At 50.9% G+C, this 26,674-nt stretch overlaps 1 protein-coding gene across 1 annotated transcript in view; it reads left to right on the forward strand.

The window, feature by feature from the left end:
• The window catches only part of PKD1L1 (polycystin 1 like 1, transient receptor potential channel interacting), a 138,540-nt gene extending 113,331 nt beyond the window's left edge, over window positions 1-25,209 (forward strand). The window contains exons 55-58 of the mRNA XM_064575588.1: window positions 1,004-1,213; window positions 4,830-4,991; window positions 6,601-6,771; window positions 24,275-25,209. Coding sequence (XP_064431658.1) covers window positions 1,004-1,213; window positions 4,830-4,991; window positions 6,601-6,759 — 531 coding nt within the window. The 3' untranslated portion in view covers window positions 6,760-6,771; window positions 24,275-25,209. The remainder of the gene's footprint in view (window positions 1-1,003; window positions 1,214-4,829; window positions 4,992-6,600; window positions 6,772-24,274) is intronic.
• The last annotated feature ends 1,465 nt before the right edge of the window (window positions 25,210-26,674 follow it).

The following is a 26,674-nucleotide window of genomic DNA, read 5'->3' on the forward strand; positions in this document are numbered from 1 at the left end:
AGGACGGAAGGCGAGGGAGGAGGGCAGAGGGGAGGGAAGAGGAGAGAGGAGGGGAAGGGCAGGAGGAGGGGAGGAAGTGGGGGGAGGGAGAAGGAGGGAGGGTGGGGGAGGGGAGGGAGGAGAGGGGGAGGGGATGAGGAGGGGTGGGGAGGGAGGAGGGGGGAAGAGAGGGAGGGGAGAAGCAAGGAGGGGAAGGGAGGGAGGGGGAGAAGGGAAGCAGGAGAGGGGGAGGGGAGGGAGGAGGGAGGAGGGGAGAGGCAGGAGGAGAGGGGGTAGGGAGGAGGAGGGAGGGAGGAGGGGGGAGGGGAGGAGGAGGGAGGGGAGGAGGAGGGGAGGGAGGGAGGAGGGGGGAGGGGAGGAGGGGAGAAGCGAGGAGGGGAAGGGAGGGAGGGGGAGAAGGGAAGTAGGAGAGGGGGGAACGGGGAGGGCGGAGGGGAGGGAGGGAGGAGGAGGGAGGGAGGGGAAGGGAGGGAGGGGGAGAAGGGGAGTAGGAGAGGGGGAGCGGAGGGGGAGGGCGGAGGAGAGGATGGAGGAGGGGAAGGGGAGGGGCAGGAGGAGAGGGGGTGGGGAGGAGGAGGGAGGGAGGAGGGGGAGGGGAGGAGGGGAGAAGCGAGGAGGGGAAGGGAGGGAGGGGGAGGGTGGAGAGGAGGGGGGAGGGGGGAGGGGAGGGAGGAGGGGGAGGGCAGAGGGAGAGAGGGGGAGTAGGAGAGGGGGAGGGGAGGGGGAGGGCGGAGGGGTGGAGGGAGGAGGGGGAGGGGAGGGGCAGGAGGAGAGGGGGCGGGGAGGAGGAGGGAGGGAGGAACAAGGGAAGGGGGAGAGGGAGGAGAGGGGAGCAGGGCCCCAGAGGGTGTGCATGAGACAGAGCCGGGCCACTAGGGATGACCTGATCAACGCTCCGAAAACCTCCTCTCCAAGCTTGTTATTTTAAGGCGCTTGGCGGCCTGCACACCAGTCTTGGGCTCCTAGGCCCAGGGCCCAGAGTCACGGGTCTTTCTCCCTGCAGCTGGTGGGCATCCTGATGCTGGCCGCCCGCTGCCACCTGTGCGCGGTCCTGCCAGGCACCTTCGCAGACTTCTCCCGAGGCCCGCTGTTCCGTCTTCCGGGAAGAAGCCGAACAGACACATCCCACCGTCTTTCCGGGTCTGACCTGTGGGCCCTGGTTTGGTGCTGCGGGGCCCTTTCCACAGTAGTGAGCACTGCGTGGTGGGGAATGGTACGTGCACACATCCCAGAAAGTCAGGGTGTGCTGGGGATTCACCTGCTGTCGGGGCAAAATTCTCCGTGGTCCGCGTGCACCTTTCCGCATGGACTGAGGCCACCTGCCCTGCATTGGGCAGGGCTGGACATTGCTGCAACCTGAACAGGTCCAGCAAGAGGAGCATCCCAGAGTAACACCTCCTCCAGGGAGCCCCCGGCTCTCCAAGTGCTGAGCCACACCCCGTCTCTTTCCCAACCTCCTCTCATGGTCACTGCTAACTCTTGCCTTGTTATTTTAAACTTCTCATCCTATAAAGGTTTCACTCCATCAGCCAGCCTTCACTGGATAGGTTCTCTGGCTTCGGGGCTGAGTTAGGAGTGGGGCTCCCTGTTTACCACATTCCTACTGATCTACCACTTGCAAACATAGTCATTTCACACACACACACATCCCAGTGTAAACTCAGACCTTGACAATACTCAGACCTGAGCACTTTGTTTTTTTCAGTGTTCCTAGCTCCCTGCTCACTGCTCATCCATCCATCTAGTCTTCCATCTTCCCACCCATCCATCCATCTACCCATCCACTCACCCATCCCTCCACCTAACCATCTATCCATCTATCCATCCATCCATCCGTCCATCCATCCATCCACCGACCCATCCATCCACCTATCCATCCATCCATCCATCCACATATCCATCCATCCACCCACCCATCCATCCACCTAGCCACCTATACATCCACCTATCCACCTATCCATTCACTCATCCATCCACTCATCCATCCATCCATTCACCCACCCATCCATCCATCTGCCTAGCCACCTATACATCCACCTATCCACCTATCCATTCACTCATCCATCCACTCATCCATCCACCCACACATCCATCCACATATCCACCTATCCATCCACATATCCATCCATCCATCCATCCATCCATCCATCCATCCATCCATCCATCCATTCACCCACCCACCCACCCATCCATCCTTCCATCCACATATCCATCCATCCACCCATCCATCCACCCATCCATCCACCTATGCATCCATCCATGCATCCATCCATGCATCCATCCACCCATCCACCTATCTATCCATCTACCTATCCATCCAACCATCCACTTATCCATCCATCCATCCATTCACCTATCTACCCCTCTATCCACTCATCCATCCATCCATCCATCCATCCATCCAAACATCCATCCACTCATTTGTTCATTCATGCACTCATTCAGCAATTACTTAAAGAATACCTATTGTATTCAAGCAATGGTGAAACAAACATAAGAGAACATGGTCCATAGTCCATAGAGGAAGACATGTGTATAAACAAAAAGTTATAGCAATTTTTGTATTTTTGATACATTTCTTTTATTGGATATGTGGTTTGCAAATATTTTTCCCATTCCGTGGCTTGTCCTTGTCATTCCTCTAACAGTTTCTTTAGCAGAGGTTGTTAATATTTATAAAGGGCAATTTATCAATTTCTTCTTTTATAGATTCTACTGGTGTCCTATCTGAAAACGAATGGCAACCCCACGGTCACATACATTTTCTCCTATGTTTCCTCTAGAAGTTTTATGGTTTTATGTTTTAGATTTAGGTCAGTAGTCCATTTTGATTTAATGTTAGTGTAAGGGACAAGTTTCAGCTCAGAGTGAATGTTCTTTCCTGTTTGGGATATCCAGTTGTTCCAGCACCATCTTTAAAAAGCACGTTGAGGGGCACCTGGGTGGTGCAGTTGGTTGAGCATCCAGTTCTTGAGTTCGACTCAGGTTGTGATCTCAGGATCCTGAGACTGAGCCTCGTGTTGGGCTCAGAGCTTAGCACAGAGTCTACTTGAGATTCTCTCTCTACCTCTCTCTTCCCCTTTGGCTCATGCTCAATCTCTCTCTCTCTCAAATAAATAAGTCTTTTTTTTTTAAAAAAAAAAGCACGTTTTATTGTCAGCGTATCTTTGTCACAAATCAGTTCGTGGTTTCCGTGAGTCTGTTTCTGGGTTATCTGTTCTGTTCCACTGATCCATTCTGTCGCCAATCCCACACTGTCGTGATTACTAGAACTCTATAGTAAGTCTTCACATAGCGCAGGTGACTCTTCCAGATTCATTCTTTTGCAGTTTGGGCTGCTCTAGTTCTTTTGCCTTTCCATATGAATTACAGAATCAGCTTGTCAGCATCTATGAAACAGCATGCTGGGATTTTGCTCAAGATTGCTGTGGATGTGTAAATCAAATTTGGAGAGAACTGACATCTTCATAATAGGAAGTTTATCAACCCAAGAATCCTGTCTGTGTCTCCATTCATTTAGATCTTTCATGTCTATCTTCAGTGTTCTGTAGTTTTTAGCAAATTGCATGCAATTTTATTTTATTTATTTTATTTTATTTTACTTTAGAAGTATTTATTTATTTGAGGCATCTCCTCAAAGGGAACAGCACCTGGGGTGGGGAGGCAGGCATCCCAAGAGTGAAGATGGTGGCGAGGCCCATGCTGGATTTGGGAACGATGCTTGGAGCCAGGCATGGTGGGCCCTGAATGTCACACTAAGATGATGAGGTGCTTGGGCTTTATCATCAGGAACAGGAAGGCAGTGGTACCCGGGGGTCCCTGAGAGCAGGAGTCGGGACGCATTACCGCAGGCTCCTGGGGCTCATGTGGCTGGTAGAGCAGGGAAGCCTCAGACCCGCATATGCTGTCTGAATGGACAGTGTCCTGTCCTCAGGCATCTAGGCATCCCTGCAGGGTTCTGACACGTGGCCAGGGGTTCAAGGGATTTAGGGCTGATCCAGGAAACAGATAAGACCACGAGAGACATTAACACACACAAGGTGTATGTGGCCACGTCCTGACAGGGGTCACAGCCCGAGACTGTCCAGAGGCTGTGTCTCAGGGCCACCATCGAGAACCGGGGAAGGGCAGGGGGACGTGGGGAGGGGTGGGAGAGGGGTCTTCTGTGTGTAGACGTCGCCCAACAGCAAGTGGGAAGTCTGAGTCAGAGATCCCAAGGGCAGCAGCATGCTGAAGTCCGGAAACTGGTAACAGCTGTCTGTGATATTCACAGGGTATGCAAAGCAGGCTCTGAAATGGCTCAAACTTTGCTTGTTTGGACTATTTTTACAACAGTTGAATGCGTACAACTTTGAGTTTGGTGCCTACAGGCTTTCTGAGCAAGCAGGTCTCAGCCTGCATGCAGTAAAGAAGGAAACAAGCTGGGGCCGCTCTGCAGAGAGCATGTGAGCTCATCTTCCTGTCTCCTGGGCACAGACTCAGGCTCATGCGGTGGGGGCCCCCCCAGAGCCTGACGGGGCTGCAGAGCACCCCGAAACCAAGTTTGCATGTGGAAACGCACACCGTGTTGACAATCTTCGTCCTCAACTGTTAGAGACTGAAAACAGCCTTTATGTATATATCCGTTTATATATCCATCTTGATTATTGAATTCACCTTGTTGCAATTTAGTTCCACGCACCCGATTTTTTTTGCTCAGCAGTTGCTGTCTTACTAAAAGGTCATAAAATAGCATCATCAGATAGAATCCCCATTTTATAGTCTATCACATTAACGAAGCCATGTTTTGGTTGATAACATGAAATCTGTCTTTTCTTTCTTCTCCCCAGCTGAGAGGTTCCCTCGCGACTCTTGCTCGAAAAAGGAAATCTTTTCAAAGCCAGTCCCTCGTGAGCCTGGCCGATATGACTGCCTGCGTGCGGGGGGTGGCCCGGGCCTGGCTGGGGCTGGAGAGGCCTCAGCAGGAGGAGGTGGAGATGGCTGGGAGGCGGGTAAGCTGTGGGTGTTGGATTAGCGAGCACGATGTCTCGCCCGGAGGATGCTGTCCTTGTAACCTCACTTCGGTTATTCAAGCACGATGGGTTTCTGTGCCCCCGTCACTGCAGAGCTGTGGCATTTCCAGCACTTAGCAGATTACCAGGCAGGTTCTCTTCCCTTAACTCATGGTATCCTTGGATGACCCTGTGAGGTTAGAAAGCCTGAGTTTATGATTCCTCCCCCACCGCAACACACACACCCACCCCACCATGTCCCTACAGAACAGCCGTTTGCTTTTGGTTTCTGCCCTCCAGTGCCAGACTTCTCCCCAAACATGGGGACGTAGGTCAGCCTAGTCCCCCTGACATGACTGCAAGCAAACAAAGCAGGCATTTGCACACTGAATGCCCAGCTCTCCTTCACGACGGATACTTACATATCTCTGAGTACAGTTGCAAAGCCAATCATGTGCAATTGTGATCTTGGGCATTTTTATAGGGCTTCACTCTTTATTATGTATTTTACCATCCCTTACTGCCTTTAAACCCACGTGATAGTCCTCATATAGGGATTCTGAACCCTAACGCTTGCCTGCATATGACCCGGGACATCAGGGATGAGTATGCACACACGTACGTGACTTGGGGCATCAGGGACAAGTGTGCACGTGTGTGTGAGCCGGGGAGTCAGGGACGAGTGTGCACACGTGTACGTGACCCAGGGCTTCAGGGACGAGTGTGCACGTGTGTGTGAGCCGGGGAGTCAGGGACGAGTGTGCACACATGTACGTGACCCAGGGCTTCAGGGACGAGTGTGCACGTGTGTGTGAGCTGGGGAGTCAGGGACGAGTGTGCACACGTGTATGTGACCCAGGGCTTCAGCGACGAGTGTGCACGTGTGTATGAGCCGGGGAGTCAGGGACGAGTGTGCACACGTGTATGTGTCCTAGGGCGTCAGGGACGAGTATGCACACGTGTATGTGACCCAGGGCTTCAGGGACGAGTGTGCACGTGTGTGTGAGCCGGGGAGTCAGGGACGAGTGTGCACGTGTACGTGACCCAGGGCATCAGGGACGAGTGTGCACGTGTGTGTTAGCCGGGGAGTCAGGGACGAGTGTGCACGTGTACGTGACCCAGGGCTTCAGGGACGAGTGTGCACGTGTGTGTGAGCCGGGGAGTCAGGGACGAGTGTGCACACGTGTATGTGACCTAGGGCTTCAGGGACGAGTGTGCACGTGTGTGTGAGCTGGGGAGTCAGGGACGAGTGTGCACACGTGTATGTGTCCTAGGGCGTCAGGGACGAGTGTGCACACGTGTATGTGACCCAGGGCTTCAGGGACGAGTGTGCACGTGTGTGTGAGCCGGGGAGTCAGGGACGAGTGTGCACACGTGTACGTGACCCAGGGCTTCAGGGATGAGTGTGCACATGTGTGTGTGAACCAGGGAGTCAGGGAACTGAGATCAAGAACTCAGGCCCAGCACCCAGGTCTCTGACTCCAGTGAGCTTTCTCACAAAGCACAATACCATCTAAAGTCAGTGCCATGAAATGCTTCAGAAAATGAGGGGCAAAGAAAAAAATTCATTTCTTGAGGGCATTCACTAATCTAATTTTCTTTGCTTCAGAATTACTACATGGATGAAGTTTCCGATCTGCTAGATGAACTTCTGTGGAAAATTCATGGTTTGTCTGACAGCCTACAATGTCCTCGTCCAGAGCTGCAATTTGGTGATACGGGAGAGACCAGGGCAGAAGGCTGTCCCGCGGTGGGTGTTTCTGCCTAACAAGCCACTGGGGTAAGCAAATGAGAATTTATTTTTATCGCTCTACTTTAGAGCAAGAATGTTTTTTAAGTTCTAAGGGAGATATGAACTGGTTGCCACTCAGATCATGAGGTCTATTTGCATAAATATCCCCTCTGGGTAGGCAGCTGGTGGGAAGGTGCGCTGGTCAGAACTGAAGAACTGCTTAATCACGGAAAATGTGTCCTGTGACTTCCAGCTAATGATGGTGGCAGAAATATCTCTGTGCTCCCTGACCTCTGATTATAGCTGGGAGCAACAGAGATAGGGAGAACCAGAAATGGAAATTCCATCCTCCCAGACACCAGGAAATATCTATGCTCCAGAACAGGACCAAGAATCCCCAAAATGGTGGCCACTACAGAGAAAATTAGACCAAAGGGGGAGAGGATCCTGCCACTTCCCAGAGCACACAGAGTTCTCCAATCTCAACAGTACACGAGGGGGGTGGGGTGGTAACCAAAGGAAGGCCCCTGGTTTGGATGAAAAGATAATACAACATGACAGAGTTAAAGGAATCCCCTGGAACATGAGTGCTGGGGACACGGGGCTGAAGGAAAGCCATCTGTTGCAGAAACCATCTGTTGATGTGTAGCCAGGAGAGGGGCTGTTGGTGGCCCACAGGTCTGGAGCCCTGAGATGCACACCCTGCAGCAGGTACACGGTGAAAAGCCAGATGAGCATTGGGCTCCAGCATGACGTGTGTTCTTGGGGGGCTCCCTGAGATCCAGAGAGAGACCTTGGAGCCCAGACCAGCCACCGTCACACAGCCCAGTGGCATGCTCCCTGGCCACAGTGAGATGGACCCTTTGTGCAGAAGTGGACGCTCATAACAAACACAAATCACCACGAGGTGATGCAACATGCTGCCCAAGAAAGCAGTCGTTAAAGATGGCCATGAGGGAAGGAGATGAAGAGCAGGCCTGCAAAGGATTGCCACACACAGGTGAGATTGTAGGCAAGGTGTTCTCCGCACGCAAGACTAAATGCACAGAAAATTTCCCTCTCTGAAATAAGAGAGCAGAGCCCAGATGACAGAGCTAAAAAGTGGAATAAAAGCACAAAGGAGAATGGACAGAGTTGAGGAAAGAAAAGAAACAGATGCCAGAAACACGGGCTGAGCAAAAGAAAAAAGTAACAGATTCATCACAGAAAAGAGAGTGAAGGATCCAGATGGCAAGTTTGAGAACAAAATGAGATGAAAAAAAAAAACCCTAAAACTGATTTTAGGGAAAATCATACACATAGAAGTCAGACAAAGAAGAAAAGAAAAAAAGAAAGAACAGGAAAAAAAAATATTTGAAGATATAATTTACGAAAACTTTCCTGAATTAAAGATATAGATCTATATGTTTAAAGAGTAATTGTATCCCAGGGAAGAAATGGATTCAACTCTATTAAAACAAGGACAAATCTTAATAAAGTAACTAGAGTAAAGAACTAGAGAATCTTACTGATATCCTGATACCTTCCCTATCTATCCCCTGAAAATCAAGTCACTTCCAAGTTATTAAAATTATTTAAAGGTTATTTACTAATAATTACTTAAATTGTAAGAAAGCTATTTAAGTGTGCACATCATTAGCAAATTGGCAAATGATAGGAAAACATAATTGTTACAGAATAGGAAGTACGATGTCCAGTTGTGTGGAGAACTTAGAAGAAAATCTATGAAAAAAAAAGGACAGGTGCCCCTTACTGTCTTTGTAACATAAAATAATGGAAAAGTTCAATACAAAATTTCAGAAGAAAGATGATTCTGTGCATGTGTATTCATTCATACCATAAGGTTAGTGCTATTATTTCTAGATTCTAGGTTTAAAACAAAGTACCATGTATACCACTAACTTAGTGCTCAGAGGAAAGTAGGGTCTCTGTTATGGAGTGCAGCAAATGAAAATAAATAAGTCTTCAATTGAAATCATCAGGAAGATGTGCATATGCATATGCATGCACACACATGCACAAACTAAGCATTTGTAAAGATGAAAATGTAATTTAATTAAACCAGCAAGAAATAGCCTGAGATCAATCTTTTAACAACAATTAAATAAATTATTAGCTAATATGTAGCTAAATATGATGGAAGAAAGTGCAATAAATGCACAGAATAAAAATGAGAAAGCAAAAATTAAGGAAATTCAGTGAATTATAAAATATTTGGAACGCGAGAACAGCCCTCAATACTCTTTATGCTCCAGCTAACTCGAGTCAGACAGAAGCCTCAAGCAGCGTGAAGACCACCCTTCCAAAGGCACCTTGGTTCCGATGGTCCCACAGGTGACATAGTACCAAACTACGAGAAGACGCGTACATTCAAAATGTCCTTGGACTGTTGCAGAGCACAGAGACAGAGAAAGCTCCCAGATGCACTTCTACGAATCTAAGTAATGTATTGCTATCAAAATTGGGCAGAATATCTCTAATTTAAAAAGACAAAACAACCACATGCCAGTCTTACTGATTTTGATACCAGAATACCTAAATTGAGAAAACCCTATAAAGATGAATGAACCCTATCAATGAAACCGAGGATTCCAGGGAATCATGCATTGCCCCAAAATGTGGAACCCCTTCTCCCCATTGAAGGAGGGCAGGAAGCTTGCAGCTCTGTGGTCTTCACACCGGGCCACGGGCTCTGTGTGGAGAGAGGACCTTCCTGCCCCTCCTTCTGGAGCTGGCCGTGTCCCAGTGAACAGGGCGGTGAGGCTGCCTTCCAACATGCTGCCTGGGGCATACTGATCCTGATGCCCTAGAAACAAGTATCTAGAAATCATAAAACAGGACTTTGGGAATTTAGCATTTTCTCAGAAGAATACTGTTGTGATTGAAGGTTATGATCTTTATTAAGAATGTAATCTTGCTGGGGCGCCTGGGTGGCTCAGTTGGTTGAACACTGGACTCTCGATTTCCGCTCAGGTCATAATTTCAGGGTTGTGAGATTGAGCTCCATGTCAGGCTCCATGCTGAGCATGGAGTCTGCTTGGGATTCTCTCTCTCTCTCTCTCTCTCTCTCTCTCTCTGCGCTCCTCCTCCCCTGCTCATGCTTTCTCTTTCTTTAAAAAACAAAACAAAACAAACAAAAACAATGGCAAATTGAATCCAGCATCAGATTAAAAGAACAATATGCCATGATCATTTATGAGTTTTAAACCAGTCAAAGAAATGTTTTAATACCAGGAAACAGATTAGTGACCTTCACCAAGAAATGGCAGACTATCCCTTGATTTTCTCCATGACTGTATTTGATGAGATTCAACATCCATTTCTAATTTTTAATCTTAATTGATATAATTCAAAAAATAAGACCGAATGCCAAGTCAGTGCTATGTGTCATGGTGCCATGTCCAAGACCTTCCCACGGAGCGGAGGACGAGGGGAGATTGTCGGTTTGGAAGTCCAACAGGAGAACTTTTAAGGGATTTACTGGTCTCCTTCCTGGACACACTGCCCGAGTTGATACATCTAATAGCGGACAGCCACACTAACAGCGTGGTCGCTCGTGTTCCCCGCACACAGCGCAAGACCAGTTTCCTGAGGTTCGAGGACAATTGCACTCCACACCCACGGAGGCGCGGGGCTGCCTGTGGATCCCAGTTCCTGTGCCGCGACCTGCTGGCCCCACGCCGGACAGACCCTCTTTTGTATGATGTGACCTGAGCAAACAACCCGTTTGAATTTCCTAACTTCAGGGCAGCTGTTCTTCATCTTAGCCTTTAATAATTCAGATTCGTATTGTTATAAACTGGAAGGGTTGGTTTCCTGGAGCTCTGCGAACCGCCTGCAATCACATTGTTCTTTGTCTTTCTGGAGTGACTCAGTGCAGCGACATGCCGCGGGGCTGCCCGTCTCTGTGCTCTCGTCCTCGCCCACTTGGCAGCCGCAGGTGCCTCAGCATGCTCTCTGCTCGGCCGTGTCAATCCCACCCGGGGAGAGCTGCCCACCAGAGGACTTTGCCCCCAATTCTTCCTGATGCCCGGACCCCATCACCTCCCCCCAACCCCACCGCCCCAGGGACCCACTGCTCTGTGGGAGCGGCCGGGCCACTGAGACTTCAGTGCAACTTCGAGAGGCCAGAGGGGTTTTTCCTGCTGATTGTCCTCTGAATTCGCTTTTATGAATGTGGCTGAGTCAGGCAGGAGCATCCAGAAGGTCAGGAACATCCCGACCTCCGGTTACAGTCCGCTTGAGCGGTTTTGGTCCTTCTTTACAAGGACGTGTCATTCCTTAGCACCCACCTGCCAGGAGGGAAGCTGGGCATTTGGTGTAGCCGTGGAGGATCCGCGGCTCACTTTCCACCTCCATGGAAACCTTCGGAGAGGTTTGTGTGTGCCCTGTGAGTCAGTAACCGTCAGGACTCAGGGGGCCATCAGAAGGGTGGATTTTTGTCCCACTTCTTCCCTTCCCTTTGCCAGTTTGCGGGTTACCTTAAAAGATATTTGGAAGACTTGCCTTTCCTTAACGTGGACAGCCTACGAATGTCATAGAAACCCATCCAGGAAATTTGCTGAGCTCCCCCCTGAAATCCAGGACTTTTTGTGGTCCTAATCGGGTTCCATAAACCCAGCTTTCTGGACTCATGAATACACGAAACTCGAATCCTTGAGAAGAGAACAGGTTATGAAGGGTTGGTTTAAGGAAATATCTGCTTGGCCTGAGCACGCAGGAAGTATGGGCTCCTGGGAGAGGCAGGTGGGACTAGTACTCGAGCACCTGCTGAGTGGGATTTGGTTTTAAGCACTGGCTGGCTGGTGGATGGGCCTAGGGTAGTGACTTAACATCTTGAACCTCAGTGTCCACCCCGGTGAAGGACCAAGTACGGTGGCGGGCACAGCTCCCAGGGGCTGGGGGCAGGGGTCCAGTGATGTCTGTGTCTCCTGAGAAGACAGTATTCCTGGAACTTGGAAAATACAAGTCTCAGAATTGGGGGCAAAGTTCTCAGCAACCCCGGTGCCCACTTGGATCTGCAGCATGAAGGGCCTCTTTGTGGGAAGCTGGCTGCAAGGGGCCATTCATGACGCAGACGCTGGGTTACAATGAGGTCTCAGGGTGCCCGGCTGGCTCGGTCGGTGGAACCCATGGCTCTTGCTCTCGGGGTCGTGAGTTTGAGCCCCACACTGGGTGTAGAGATCACCTAAAAATAAAATCTTTTAAAAAGACAATACAAAATTAAAATGACAGGGCGCTTGGGTGGCTCAGTCGTTAAGCATCTGCCTTTGGCTCAGGTCATGATCTCAAGTCCCACATCGGGCTCCCTGCTCAGCCAGGAGTCTGCTTCTCCCTCTGCCTCTCCCCTCTCCCTGCTTGTGCTCTCTCTGTCTCTCCAATAAAGAATAAAATCTTTAAAATAAATTAATAAAATGAGGTTTCCTAGGAAGAATGCACTCCCCCATAATTCCCAAGAGCCACTCGATATGCAGCAGGAGATTGGTCCTGGATTTGACTTAACTGGCCCAGCATCCCTGCTGTGTCACACCCTCTCCTCTCAGTGCTTTCTACAGAGCCCGGTGCTCAGTAAGTACGTAGTAATCGGTGATCGGCTAAAAGAAGCTACTGGAATATGTATATGGGTAGAAAGAAGGAAAATAAAGTAAATAGGGCAGAGTGTTAATATGTGATTCCAAACAGAGGTATAGGAGCGCTCAAGTGAACTATTCTTGCAAGTTTTCTTGTGCATTCAAGATGATTTCCAAATGAAAAGCTTTGGGGCGCCCGGCCAGCTCAGTCAGTGGGATGTGCGACTCTTGATCTCGGGGTTGTGGGTTTGAGCCCCACGCTGGCCGTAGGGATGACTTAAAAAAAATAACAAATAAACGAGAAGGCTCTGTTGAATCACTGCACGGCAAGACGGCAACATGCTAGAGCCACAGCTGTGGGTGTGATTAGCTGTGATGGTTCTTGTTTTTCTAAACTTTTCTCCATGTCTAAGTGTACCTTGGAATTTTTCCCTTCCGTGGACATCACAAGGAAAGCTAATTAAATTTAAGAGAACTATTCCGCTGTGATTTACAAAGCATAATATATCAGAAGTGGAAAGGACCAGACAAATGTTGAAGCAGAAAGTCTTCGGAGATAAATTTCCTCTGCTTTCGGGATTATATTTAAGTCTGCCCGTGATAACTTCACAAGACGGAGAACTGTTGTCGGACTTTGTCGGACTTGATTCATTGCTTCCTGGCAGCCCGAGCTCTGGCTAAATTGAAATATTATTGTTAATCCCTTCTTCATCTCAATGTGTGCTGGGGTAACATTTGAGACGTGATGGATAGAAACCAGGACTTCTGTGTGCCTAGGAAAACGTAATTTATTTACGTGAACCAAATTATCTCGTCGTGGGAGCCAAGGAAGCTGGATTCCTAAAGACTAAATGGCACTATCAGATGGCTGCCTTCCAAAGAAGTTGTTTTAGCTGAGAGTCTTTCAACCTATGGTTATGTCCCAAAATAATAAGCAAAATACTGCATTTGTTTGCCAGGGTGGCTACAACAAAGGCCCAGAAACACGAGCGTAACGTGTCACAGTTCGGGAGACCCGGGATCCGAGATGGGGTGCCGCTGGGCCTCGCGCCCTCTGAAGGCGCCGGGGATGGGTCTGTGCCAGGCCTCCCCCCTCCCCTGCCCGGCTCCTCAGCTTGGGGACCCCCAGCTCCTGTTTTCCTGGGGTGTTCCCCTGCGCTTGTCTGTGTGTTTTATGAGGACATGGTCACCTGGGGTTAGGGCTCCCCCGTGGGACCTCATCTTGATGTGATCATCCGCAGAGTGAGGTTGCATCTACAGGCACTGGGGTAGCACCTTGGCGTCTTTGGGTGGGGGACCCATCACAAATACCTTTGAGCAGCTGTCGCTATTTGAAGACAAGGGCTATCTATATTGTTTTAATTAATTTCAACTTTTTGAGGAATTTCATTCCACTAGGGTGAAAAAAGTAAAACAAAAATTTCACAAACTTTCTATTTTTTTACTCCTCATAGATCCTCCTGCGGGGAGGCTTTCATAGGACAAATGTTTGCATCTTAGGACATGTTGATTATCGTAAAAACTACAGAAGGAATGAATCATCTGAGTTCCCGGACTCTGAAAAAGATCAGGTGATAACCAAAAAAGAAATTCTTTTTTGCCACTTGAAATGGAAGTTTAAACTAGGAGCACGATGGGGCTCCTGGGTGGCGCAGTCGGTTGAGCATCTGACTCTTGATTTCAGCTCAGGTCATGATCTCAGGGTCCTGAGATCGAGCCCCACGTCGGGCTCCATGCTCAGCAGGGAGTCTGCTTCTCCTTCCCTCTCCCTCTGTTCCCCCCCCAGACCCCCCAGGACTCTCTCTCTCAAATAAATAAATAAATCTTAAAAAAATATACAGGTGCACAATTGAGCCTCCCCCTGAAACCATGGGTGTCTGTATACCACACCTTTGGTGAAGGACTGACCCCACTCCCCAGCAGCTCGGAAGGAAGCATCTAGTCTGGGTGGGTTCTAGTGCATTGGATCAAAGTGGGTGCCGCACTTGGGGATGTGTCCCGAGGAGCTCATCCCGCATCATGACATCGAGGGGTGAGGCATGTAATTTGCAGTGGGACTAAGGGGAGAGGCAGAGCAGTGGCTAGACCTTCCCTGCCAGACCCCATGCTCCCTTTCTGGCATCCCCAAGTCTCTCTTGGGTGGAAGAGAAGGGGTCCTAATTACAGCAGGCACGTGGGTGTGCCAGACCCAAGCACGTCCCCACCCACTGCCCTGGCGTGGGAATATACTGGACCGGATCTGTGAAATTAGAGTGCCTGTAGAAAGCAGTTGTGGAAGTCTCAGGGACTGGGGATCCCTGTTCCAGGGCTGGTTACCTTCTCCCCGATGTCTCCCGCTGCTGTGGATTGTCTGGAACCGGCTAAAGAGTGCAAAAATACTAGCCTTTGGCCTCAGAAATGTAGAGGCCTTAGGAAGGCTTTCTGTGCGGTGAGCAGAGCTCAGTTGTTTTCCAGAGATTGGTGCTGGCCGGGGGCACCTTCATAACTTACTGCATTTCATTTTCAACATCTTCCTGGCCCTGTTGTCAGGCAAGGAGCAAAGAAACTGGATCATCAAATTTCAGGAATGTGAGTGGAACCTTCGGATGACCTTAGCATGCCCAGTGCCCTGCAGATGGTGAGCAGATTTGTTCCCAAAGCTGTGGGTGACAAGGTTTATAATCCTCAGAGGTGGTTGGTTTCTTGGACGCTGAGTCACAGGAGAGGGATGACCATGCTGGGTCATGGCAGTGGTCGGGGCAGAACGACGGACACAGAGGTCATGGGGACAGAGCAGAGAATCCAGAAATAGAGCCATGCAAACAGGCACAACCAGTTTTTGACAAAAGTGCAAAACAACGCAGTGAAGGAAGAATAGCCTTTTCAACAATGGTGCTGGCGTAACTGGACAGCCGGAAGCAAGAAAAAAGTGAAAAAAAAATAGTACTTCAATCTGCACCTCACACCTTAGACAAAAATTAACTCAAAACAGATCAGGGACTCAAAGGAAAAACGTAAAACCACAGCATTTTTGAAAAAAGAAGAACCAAAGAAGCAAATCAGCACAATCCATAAGATCAAAATTAAAAGCTTCGCTCTACAAGCTACCTTGGGAAGAGGGTGAACGGACAACTAGAGATTGCAAACCACACATTCGACAAAGGACTAGTATGTAGAATATATAAAGAACTCTCAGAACTCAGCAATAAATCACAAATAATCCAGGTAGAAAACGGACCAAAACAGGAACGGACATTTCACTGAAGAGAATGTCCAGAAACTCACGAGATGTGAGCCTCAGCAGCCACCAGGGTGACGCAGAGTGGGACCAGTGAGGCGTCACCCCGCACCCATGACCACGGCTCAAGTAAAAGTAGTGACACTTAACGGGGCGTGCATGCAGAGACCAGCTCTCTCATCCATTGCTGGTGGGAATGTAGAGTGTTCAGCCCTTCCGTGAAATAGGCAACTTCTCATAAAATGAAACACAAAAACTTAGGATCCGGAAATGGTACCAGAATGGATACATTTATCCCAGAGAAATGGAGACTGGTGTTCACACAAAACCCTGTGCATGCACTTTCCTAGCTTCCTTGTAATACCCCTAAGCGGGGAAACCTCCCCGATATCTGTCACTGATTAAACAGCTCAACTAGGGGCACCTGGGTGGCTCAGTCGTTAAGCGTCTGCCTTCGGCTCAGATCATGATCTCAGGGTCCTGGGATCGAGCCCCGCATCGGGCTCCCTGCTCAGCCAGGAGCCTGCTTCTCCCTCTCCCGCTCCCCCTGCTTGTGTTCCCTCTCTCGCCTTTGCCTGAGGAACACTATGCCGTAGTGAAGAGGAACAGGGTATCTGTGTGTCTAGCAACCAGGGTGAGTCTCCAGGGAGTTATGCTGACTGTCAGAGCCAAGCTCAGGTTCCATACTCTGTGATCGTGTTTATAGAACATGCTTGAAGGGACAACATTATAAAGTTGGATAGCCGATTCTAGAGCAGGAGGGAGAGACGTGCAGCTAGAATAAGGCAGGAGGAGGGACCCTGGGGATGGAATGTTCTGTATCTTAACCGTATCGGATGTAACATCCAAGTTGAGATGGTCCTGTGGTTGCGAGAGACGAGAGACGTTACCATGAGGAAAGCCAGGAAAAGGGTTTATGGGATCTCTGTACGAGGTTTTACAATTGCACCTGTACCTACAATCTCTCAAAGTAAAAAAAAAAAAATTAGTTTAAAAGTAAGGTTGTTCTAACATGCAAAACTAGCATGAGGGAAATGACACTTTATAATTAATAAAAAATGTAATGCTTTCTCTAGCAGACAAGAGAGCGGTCCCAATCAGAAATGTGCTTTACAACCTGCACAGCTTCCCGGTACCTCCTTCCTCCAACCCGGCCCGGGGTTTAGCCCTTCCTTCAATTATCTTTCCAGGGTGAAAGTTCCAGAGCACGGAGGCATCTGCGATCCTCCAGGGGGTGGCCATCCCCAGTGCTCTGATCTGCCTCATGGGGTCCAGCCCCGTGCTGGGCCCCACACCATCTGTTTCCACTTCCTGTTGTACCAAGACTCAGACGGGGGAGATCCCATGCCACGGTGGATCCTGGAGAGTCCTGCTTGGAAGCCCCAAAACTCGGGATTATTTGGGATCAGAGTAACATGTTTGTGTCGGGAACCAGATATCTGCAGAGAGAACGCCGGCGGAAGTGTGCGTGGAAGAAAGATCAGGGCATCGGCCAAGCCGGAGAGATACAGGAGCTCTGCCTAAAGCAGGAACCACCTCCCTGACATGACAGCTCAGCGAACGGGCAGCCTGCTCCTTACCAAGCAACACATTTCCACCACGAAAGGGTCCCCGGGATCCGAACAGCATCAATGCCCCGGAACGAAATGGACGAAGGACAGCGAGTCAGCCCAGGACCATGCAAGTTCGCTGTCCACATGCACCACTAAATACCTGGTCTCTGCTTTAGGGCGGCCCACTTGATGGGACGTGCAGCCGGCGGGCTGACTGGCAGGCCAACTGTCCGCACGGTCTAATACCTTCTACTTCCGGATCCACGTTCGCTGCCCTCGCCTAAGAAAGAAGTGGAAATCCTCGTGGTGCTGGGCAGGGCCGATGCTGTACTTCGGTCGTGCTTTAGACCAGATAAGTTAAGGCTATGAGAGCATTTTGTCAAAGACCGTTGAGATTCTCCACGGGGCAAATGTCCTGATTGAATTACTGATACATGAGTTTGTCAGCTCAGCTCATGTTTAAGAAGGTACGGCCACCAGTTTGTTCTGTGGGCGAAACTCCTTCCGAGATAAATAGTCTTGCCTTGCACTCCGGGTAGGTCTGGTTCAAGATCCGAGGTGCCTCCGAGGTCAGTAGGGGCCGCCACGGACCCCCGTGTCGGGGACGGCAGTTGGGGGGAGAGGCCAGCACACACGGGACTGAGAAGTCTGTCCATGCGAGACGCCACGAAAGAGGAACTTCTGAGTCGCTAACCTATGTACCAGTGATTCCAGCACCCTTGTCCCTACCCCAGATCTAAATGCACCGGGAATTGGTGGCTTGGGTCAAAGACCTCAGCACATCAAACTACAGAAGTGGCTTTATTAGTTATTATTTGTATTTATTACTTGTATTATTTATTGTTTATTATTTGTAAGAGAAATACTTTCCTCATTCCACCCAACTGTGAACTATATTTTTTGATGATGTCCCCATCTCCATCTGACTTGCCCCACCCCCACTGTCCCCACCTGACATTGTCCCACACCCACTGTCCCCACCTGACATTGTCCCACCCCCACTGTCCCCACCTGATATTGTCCCACCCCCACTGTCCCCATCAGACGTTGTCCCACCCCCACTGTCCCCATCAGACGTTGTCCTACCCCCACTGTCCCCACCTGACATTGTCCCACCCCCACTGTCCCCACCTGACATTGTCCCACCCCCACTGTCCCCACCTGACATTGCCCCACCCCCACTGTCCCCATCAGACGTTGCCCCACTCCCCTGTTCCCATCAGACGTCCCACCCCCACTGTCCCCATCAGACGTCCCACCCCCACTGTCCCCACCTGACATTGCCCCACCCCCACTGTCCCCATCAGACGTTGCCCCACTCCCCTGTTCCCATCAGACGTCCCACCCCCACTGTCCCCATCAGACGTCCCACCCCCACTGTCCCCACCTGACATTGTCCCACCCCCACTGTCCCCACCTGACATTGCCCCACCCCCACTGTCCCCATCAGACGTTGCCCCACTCCCCTGTTCCCATCAGACGTCCCACCCCCACTGTCCCCATCAGACGTCCCACCCCCACTGTCCCCACCTGACATTGTCCCACCCCCATTGTCCCCACCTGACATTGTCCCACCCCCACTGTCCCCACCTGACATTGTCCCACCCCCATTGTCCCCACCTGACATTGTCCCACCCCCACTGTCCCCACCTGACATTGTCCCACCCCCATTGTCCCCACCTGACATTGTCCCACCCCCACTGTCCCCATCAGACGTCCCACCCCCACTGTCCCCATCAGACGTTGTCCCACCCCCACTGTCCCCACCTGACATTGTCCCACCCCCACTGTCCCCATCAGACGTTGTCCCACCCCCACTGTCCCCATCAGACGTTGTCCCACCCCCACTGTCCCCACCTGACATTGCCCCACCCCCACTGTCCCCACCTGACATTGCCCCACCCCCACTGTCCCCATCAGACGTTGTCCCACCCCCACTGTCCCCACCTGACGTTGCCCCACCCCCACTGTCCCCATCAGACGTTGTCCCACCCCCACTGTCCCCACCTGACGTTGTCCCACCCCCACTGTCCCCACCTGACATTGCCCCACCCCCACTGTCCCCATCAGACGTTGTCCCACCCCCACTGTCCCCATCAGACGTCCCACCCCCACTGTCCCCACCTGACATTGTCCCACCCCCACTGTCCCCACCTGACATTGTCCCACCCCCACTGTCCCCACCTGACATTGTCCCACCCCCATTGTCCCCACCTGACATTGTCCCACCCCCACTGTCCCCACCTGACGTTGCCCCACCCCCACTGTCCCCATCAGACGTTGTCCCACCCCCACTGTCCCCATCAGACGTCCCACCCCCACTGTCCCCACCTGACATTGTCCCACCCCCACTGTCCCCACCTGACATTGTCCCACCCCCATTGTCCCCACCTGACATTGTCCCACCCCCACTGTCCCCACCTGACATTGTCCCACCCCCATTGTCCCCACCTGACATTGTCCCACCCCCACTGTCCCCATCAGACGTTGTCCCACCCCCACTGTCCCCATCAGACGTTGTCCCACCCCCACTGTCCCCACCTGACATTGTCCCACCCCCACTGTCCCCATCAGACGTCCCACCCCCACTGTCCCCATCAGACGTTGTCCCACCCCCACTGTCCCCACCTGACGTTGCCCCACCCCCACTGTCCCCACCTGACATTGCCCCACCCCCACTGTCCCCATCAGACGTTGTCCCACCCCCACTGTCCCCACCTGACATTGCCCCACCCCCACTGTCCCCATCAGACGTTGTCCCACCCCCACTGTCCCCACCTGACATTGCCCCACCCCCACTGTCCCCATCAGACGTTGTCCCACCCCCACTGTCCCCACCTGACGTTGCCCCACCCCCACAGTCCCCATCAGACGTTGTCCCACCCCCACTGTCCCCATCAGACGTTGTCCCACCCCCACTGTCCCCACCTGACATTGCCCCACCCCCACTGTCCCCATCAGACGTTGTCCCACCCCCACTGTCCCCATCAGACGTTGTCCCACCCCCACTGTCCCCACCTGACATTGCCCCACCCCCACTGTCCCCATCAGACGTTGTCCCACCCCCACTGTCCCCACCTGACGTTGCCCCACCCCCACAGTCCCCATATGAGTCCCCTCACTTGCCTGCTGACTCCTGGCGATCCTCCTCTGGCCCTGTGTGTACTTTCTGTGTGTCCAGAATGATAAACACGAGTCCAGGAACAGGACGGTCAGGAGAAGATAAGTCCTGGCCTGCTGTGGCTCATGGGAGTCTGGTGTTCCTTCTCATCAGCCCGGCGGGGGTCATCTGGTCTCAAAGAACCAGCTTTGGTTTCATTGCCTTTCTCTGTTCAAGGCACTGATTTCTGTCCTGATCTTTAGTATTTTCTTTCTCCTGCTGCCATTAGTTTAATTGGTTCTTCTTGTCCTTCGTCAGATAGAAGCTGAGCTCACTGGTTGGAGATGTTTCTTCTTTCCCATTGCAAGCATTTAGTGCCATGGTTCGCTCTCAAAGGATGGCTTTAGCGCGTCCCCCCGGCTGTTACAGGCTGCGTTTTCATTTTCATTTAGTTCAAAATACTTTCTAATTTCCCTTTTGGCTTCTTCTGTGACCCCATATGTAGAAGCGTGCATTTTAGTCCGCATGTATTGGGATTTTCCGGATGTCCTCACGTAACTGATTTCTAACATTATTCTGTTGTGGTCAGAGAACATACCTCGTGTGGCTCGAATCCTTTGACAATCCCTGAGACTTGTTTTATGTCCCTGAACGTGGTTGGACATCATAAGGAGCGTGTCCCCTTTGTCACTGAGAGAGCGCTCTGTGGCTGTCCCCGAGGCAGGGCTGGCTGACGGCTTTGTCGGAGGCTCGCGCACCTGCTGATTGTCTGTCTGCTGGTGTCGGTCAGGACGTGGGGACTGAAGTCACGTCCTGCGGCTACGGATCATCTGCTTCTCTTTGCAGCGCCGACAGCTTTTCTTACTTTGTCCTTATCCTCGTTCCTCTGTATGTAAAGTGTTCTTTCTCTCTGACCACTTTTAAGATTTCCTCTCTATCGCTGGTTTTGAGCAATTGGAGTACAATGTGCTTGGGGTGGTTTTCTTCCTGTCTGCGATGCTCAGCCTCGCTTGGATCTGGGGATGTACAGCTTCCATGAAAACTGGAGAATTTGGAGACATTTCTTCAAGTATTTTCCTGACACCCGCCCCACACCCTTCATTGGCCTCAAGCACCTGTCAGGCCCCCTGACGTCCCACAGCTCACGGGTGTCCTTTTCACTTGAAACAATCTTTTTTTCTCTTTGTGTTTCATTTCAAATATTTTAGATAGCTATATCCTCAAGTTTGCTAATGTTTCAAATTAAGTAATTAACCCAGTGTCTTATCTTCCCTGAATCCCACCCAGCATGTATATTTATATACACACACACACATCTTATCTCACGCCTTATAGGTTTCATTTCTAGGAGTTTGACTGGTTGTGTTTTTTTAAGATTTATTTATTTGAGAGACGGAGAGAGGTGGGGGGAGGGGCAGAGGGAGAGAATCTCAAGCAGACCCTGCGCTGAGTGAGGAGCCCCACATGGGGCTCGATCTCACAACCCTGAGATCATGACCTGAGCTGAAACCAAGAGTCGGACGCCCAACCCACTGTGCCACCCAGATGCCCCTGATTAGTTGGTTTTTTAAAACATATCTTCCATGTCTCTACTTCATTTCTTGACTGTCTAGAAATCCAGGTATAATAAGGTCTTTGGTTAATACCCACTAACCAGCATCTGCGTCCCCTCCGCATCAGCTTTACCTGTTTGACTTCTCTCATTTGGGTGACACTTCTCCCCTGCTCTGCGTACCTGCTACCTGCTGTACCATGCTCGTGAATCTTACCCTGTTGGACGCCGGATATTTTTGTATTTCTGTGAGAATTCATGGGCTTTGTTTTGGGATGCCGTTGAGTTCCTTGGAAAGACTTCTTGACTCTTGCTTTGAAGACAAGTGAGGCAGGCCATGGGCAGCCTTAATACACAGCTAATCGTTGTCACCGCAGAGACGAGGCCCTTCTGGAATGTCCTGCATGAGGCCGCGCGGACGATGAGGTTGTCCGCTCCGGTCCCGCGTGGGCACCGGGCACTGCTCTAACCCGCTCAGCTGCTCTCGGCTTGCAGACCTGTGGAGGGCCTCTCTGGGCCTCTCTCCTCTGTGGGCCCCCTGCGAACGCCAGCTGCCGGGACCCCCAGGCCCTCACCTCTGCCCCCCAGCCTAGGGAGCCCGCCGCGCCCTGCCTCCATGTGCCCTCCCTGGAAACTCAGGCAGCGGGCCGCGCATCCTGGGGCTCTTCTTGCTCGTTCCTTGTCTCCCAGCAAAAGAGGGATGAACTGTTGACTCACGGGACGATGGGGACGGGTCCCCGCGAGCCTACGCTGAGCGAAAGCAGCTGGATGGCTAGAGTCCGCACCCGCCGAGTGCTTCCATTCAGACGAGATTCTGGGACAGGAAAAACGAGCTGTGGTGACAGAAGCCAGACCCACGGCTGCGGGGGCCTGGGCGGGAGGTGGCGGGGCTATAGACGGCCACGAGGAGACACTTGGGGGCCACACAGCCGTACCAACCTTCAGTGACATCATTGAGAGGTCGAGCTCCCGAGCCAGCGTGCTGGTGGCCTTCCGGGCCAGCCCAGAGACACGCGCCCGCATCCAAGGGGGGCTGAGTCAGGACCTGCACGACGTCCAGGAGACAGCAGGTACCGTAGTGCTGCCCCAGGCTCTGCTCACGCCCTCCACGGGGCTGACGGGCTGTTTGGCTGTGGCCGTGGCCATGGCCGTGGCCGAGGCCGTGGCCGAGGCCGAGGGCAGAGCAGTGAGGGCCCCCGCTCCTCACTGCGGGGGGCCTCTTTCCTTCCATCTTGGTCAGTCTGCTGTGCCAACTAGCAGGCCATTATCGAAGCTCACATTTCTTTGATTACTGGTGAAGCTGAGTATGGCTTTTTTTTTTTTTTTTTTATGTGTGCTGGCCACTTTTTTCTCCAGTCAATTGTTCATGTACTTGGCCCACCTTCCTTTTCTTTCTTTTTTTTTTTTCTTAAGATGTTTTATGTATTCATTTGGGAGCAACAGAGAGTGAGAGAGAGCATGAGCACAGGGTTGGGGGGAGGAGGGGCAGAGGGAGAGGGAGAAGCAGGCTTCCCGCCGAGCAGGGAGCCCGACGCGGGGCTCGATCCCAGGACCCCGGGATCATGACCTGAGCCGAAGGCAGACGCTTCACCGACTCAGCCACCCAGGCGCCCTGGCCCATTTTTCAACTGGGAAAAATACTTTTGTGTCTGATTAGAGGAGATCGTTATTCAGTAAGTGTGTTAATTTGCTGGGGCAGTCAGAACGCCATAGCACAGATCGTGTGGCCCAGATGGAAACGGATTTCCTCCCGCTGCTGGAGGCTGGAAGTCTGAGATCGGGGGGTCGGGACTGGTTGATCCTGAGGCCTCTCTCCCCGGCGGGGAGACACCATCTTCTCCCTGTGTCCTGACCTCCTCCTCTTACAAGGGCACCAGTCAGATAGGATTAGCGCCCATCCAAACGGCCTCATGTGGCCTTAATCACATCTTTTTTAAAAGCCCTATCTCCAAATACGGTTATATTCCAACATATGAACATGGACAGGACTGTCAACATGCGAATCCCGAGGGGACGCAATTTGGCCCATGACCTTAAGAATTCTAACTATTCTACCTACTTGGTTTTTTGCCTTTGAAATTCTAGTTGATAACAAATACAACAGACCGTCTATGTATGTGTGCATATTTTTCTGTAGCTTGCCACAAGCCAGCCACGGTTCGAAGTTTTTTTTACAAATATTAACTAGTTGAGTCTTCACATAACCCTGAGAAATAGGTTTTATTAGCATTTGCCCTTGTGTCGGGGCACAGAGGGGTAAAGTAACGTGTCGCGGGTCCCAGAGCGAGAAGGCGGTGACGCTCGCACGTGAACCGGGCACTGGGGTTCTGGAACCAGCATCTACACATCGGGACGTCCTGCCTCTTGGGGGGAGCAGAGTCCACAGAAACGTCACCCTGGGGTGGACTCAGCTTCTGCCCTTGGGGTTCACTCCACAGAACCTTCTCCGTCCTGACAGATCATAATATGGATTCATCTTTCTGTCTGCTACTTATTTTAGGTGGATTTGGAATTTGTTTCCGTGTAAGATGGTTTTCATTTTTTCTTTCTGGCCACCAGGGAGGGAGGACTCACGGAAGCCTGGTGCCATGCTAAGGCGCTCTCGAACATCTGAACCCACACGACACCGTCTGCAGCCGACGTCCAGACTTTACAAGGACAAGAATCAAGTTTCCAGGAAGGCGCCCATGATTCCAGTTCACACAAGTATATGGAAAACTAAGTCACAATCAAGGTTTCTCTGTCACTAGACCATCACTCGAAACCCCCTTCCCAACAGTCCACATTGGGGTAAGATTCCAGCTCTACCATTTTCCAGATGGTTCCTTTCCCAGCTGCCCTGGAGCTTCGTATTGTTGTATTTGTTTGCTTATTTGTTTTCCTGAATCTGTCCCGGTATCAAAAGACTATCTTATTTTGTGAGGTTTCTGTTCTAGCTGTTGAGTCTTGGTTCCTATAAGGTAGCACATAAATCTAATAAATGCAATAAAATGGACTGGGATGGGGGCGCCTGGGTGGCTCAGTCGATTAAACATCTGACTCTTGATTTTGGCTCAGGTCATGATCTCAGGGTGGTGAGATCAAGCCCCCCATTGGGCTCCCCACTTGGCGGGGGATTCGGTTGGGATTCTCTCTCTCCATCTCCATCTGTCCCTCTGCTCCCCCCTCGAAAGAAAGAAAGAACGAAAGAAAGAATGAAAGAACAAAAGAAAGAATGAAAGAACAAAAGAAAGAAAGAAAGAAAGAAAGAAAGAAAGAAAAGGAAAGGAAAGACAAAAGAATTGGACCAGGATGGGATTTTGATTTTTAAGTAGGGTTTTTCAAATAAAGTCCTCTTTTTGTAAAGTTAGCATTTGAATCTTGCCAGATTAATGGCTCTTATTTTTCCTGATTTACTAATTCAATATAAAATGGTTATTCAAACTGAACCTTTGAAGTTGGCTAGGTTGCTCTTTTGAACCCATTTAAAAATCTCCATGCTCTTTTTGCAGCTTCTTGGGGTACAAAAAAAAGAAAAGAAATTTGAAAACGATGTGAGGTGATGATGTTTTGGTGACCACTTGCAGCGTATGTAAATATCAAATCATTACATTGTACACCTGCAACTAACGTAATGTTATGTGGCAATGATGTCAATAAAAACATTAAAACATATGATACAAAAAAAGTTTTTTAGAAGTATTTTTATTGCAAACAATGAACTCTATGTATTTCTGTTTCTCTTTATTCTCTTTATACCTGGCCTCTCTCCAAAAAAATGAATAAATGAACAAAATCTTGAGCCGGTGTATAAACAAGGATGTCAATACTGCATGGTAGTCAATAAAGCAGCTGGGGAATAAAAGTCGTGGAGGAGAAAGCAAGCAGTCGGTTGAGCGTCTGACTCTTGGTTTCCGCTCAGGTCATGATCTCGTGGTTTGTGGGATCGAGCCCCGGGTCAGGCTCCATGCTTGGTGGGGAGTTTGCTTTGAAGATTCTCTCTCTTCCTCTCCGTCCGCCTCTCCCTGCCCCACACTCACTCTCTCTCTCTTTCTCAAATAAATAAATAAATCTTGAAAAAGAAAAAAAGAGGGGCGCCTGGGTGGCTCAGTCGTTGGGCGTCTGCCTTCAGCTCAGGTCATGGTCCCAGGGTCCTGGGATCGAGTCCCGCATCGGGTTCCCTGCTCAGCGGGGAGCCTGCTTCTCCCTCTCCCACTCCCCCTGCTTGTGTTCCCTCTTTCGCTGTGTCTCTCTCTGTCAAATAAATAAATCTTAAAAGAAAAAAGAAAACTGAATGAGGTTAAAGCAAGCTGTGCCCCTGCCTCGTGGGGGGACAAAAGGCAGGCAGAAGAAATAGCAAGTGCAAAGGCCCTGAGGTGCTGCCACCTCCCACCTGCAGCATAATGAGAGAGAGACAGAGACAGAGAGAGAAGGGGCAGAGAGGGCGGGGGAGGCAGGAAACTAGGTAAGGGGATAGCCAGCAACCAGGGCACGGGGGAGTCTTGCGGACACAGTAGGATTGTGAACTGGATTCTCAGTGTGAGCAGGGAATGGGATGATCGACGAATTTTTAAAGACCTAACTAACTCTGCTGCTGCATGGACCAGAGGCTGTAGGGGAGCAAGAGATGAGGGAGGGGAACTGGCTGGGAGGCCATGGAGCAACCCAGGCAGAAGGTGGGGGTGGTTTGGTGTTGGGTGAGAAACGGCTGGTTTGGGGAGCTTTGTTTCAGGGTAGAGCTCTCAGACTTTGTGACTGGAGTGGGCTTCAGGTAGAGGAGTCGGGGTGGCCCTGAGCGAGGCTTTGAGCTGGAGCGACTGGCAAAGTGACATATGTGGGACGGAATGGGTACTTGACACGTCCATGGGGAGGGAATTCATGGTGTTGAGACCATTGGTGTCCACGTGTGTGAAAATGAATTAGATTCATGCCTCACACTACAAAAAAGGAGTACGTTCCCAGTGCGTTTGAGACCTAAAT

Source organism: Mirounga angustirostris, unplaced genomic scaffold, assembly GCF_029215605.1.
Source record: "Mirounga angustirostris isolate CCGP_5_RB_7025 unplaced genomic scaffold, mMirAng1.0.hap1 SCAF_12, whole genome shotgun sequence".
Classification (NCBI taxonomy): Eukaryota; Metazoa; Chordata; class Mammalia; order Carnivora; family Phocidae; genus Mirounga; species Mirounga angustirostris.